Source organism: Penicillium arizonense, assembly GCF_001773325.1.
Source record: "Penicillium arizonense strain CBS 141311 chromosome Unknown PENARI_contig167, whole genome shotgun sequence".
Classification (NCBI taxonomy): Eukaryota; Fungi; Ascomycota; class Eurotiomycetes; order Eurotiales; family Aspergillaceae; genus Penicillium; species Penicillium arizonense.
Genome location: NW_019173444.1, coordinates 5,107 through 6,273, shown reverse-complemented (window position 1 = coordinate 6,273; position 1,167 = coordinate 5,107). Strand labels below are relative to the sequence as shown.

The 1,167-nt window shown below is 50.9% G+C and overlaps 1 protein-coding gene across 1 annotated transcript; it reads right to left on the bottom strand.

Annotated features, from left to right (window-relative positions):
• Positions 1-506: 506 nt before the first annotated feature.
• Positions 507-779, bottom strand: PENARI_c167G08418 (uncharacterized protein; the record flags this gene model as incomplete). The annotated part of the gene is made up of 2 exons (XM_022638069.1): positions 507-680; positions 765-779. Coding segments are annotated over 2 exons (189 nt in total), but the record flags the coding sequence as incomplete, so codon positions are not given.
• Positions 780-1,167: the final 388 nt, after the last annotated feature.

Below are 1,167 nucleotides of genomic sequence, written 5' to 3'. Positions count from 1 at the left end.
CCCTATCGTCGCTTCGATCCGGCAAAACAACCCCGACGCTCGGCTTGCAGCCTGCCGAGTGAGAATAGGATTCCCTTTGAAACAGGCACTACAATACTGGACCCTATATCAACAATACAGGAAGAACGCCCGCCCTCTACTGATGATGGAACGTTATCTACTGGCGCGGTGTCCACTATGGGAGGGGTGCTATCACGGCCAAAAAAGTCTCTTCTATACCCAGCGACAGCGTGACAGAGCTTTACATAGATCTATTTCTTTTCCTGTTGACGAAGAAATAATTTGTGAACAATCTGTGAGTGTTGGCTAGGGAATTTGATTTCGAATGCTATTATGGGGTGACCTCATTGATTGCTATATCGATCGGGTACTTGAAATCCCAAGACGCTGAAGATAAAATTGATGTGATTGTGTGCCGAGTGCTTCCTAGTACAAGGCTTGTATTTACATGTGCTGTCGCTGTGACCCTTCGCCCGCTGCCGCCTCCTGTCATATGACCAACAGACATTATAGCAAAGATCCGCCAGCTGGGAGGCGCGAACCGCGAGCTGGGGATGAGCTCCGCCGTACTCGGGTCCGGCTGGGCGACACGCGCAGCGATAGCGGTCGATTCCAGACAAAGTCCCGTGGGCTTCAGAGTGAGCTTGACGCCAGCTCACACCGAGCCAGTCGGCTAGAGACTGAATTGACGCATGTCAGAGGGGGAATCACGGAGGCGATGAAGGCGTTGCAAGGCCATAAGGGCCAGAACAGTAGCGCTATACATTCGTCAGGGCCATCTCCCGAAAGCGTTCACAAACTAGACTGCCCTCCCACTCACCAATTCTGACAACCCCGGACCTTAGCCTCACAGATCTGACTCGAGGTCATTAGTAGTGGTGTACTCTAGACACGGGAATTAAGTGGCGGAATGGCCCTAATCACCCACAAGGGCACGCAGCATGACCGGTTTAAAATCTGGTCAAAATAGCTATAAAAAAAATACAATTACAAGTCTGCGTGGCAAATGCACATGCATCGTCTAACAAGATGGTGATGGCGAGGTGACCTTGCGGTGAATAAGTTCCGTTGAGATATCACCGCAATAGATGGAAATCTGTCTGACGTAGGTCTAGTACAGCTATTCTCGGAATCGGCTTGACTCTTTTCTGGCCCTACCGCCACGGC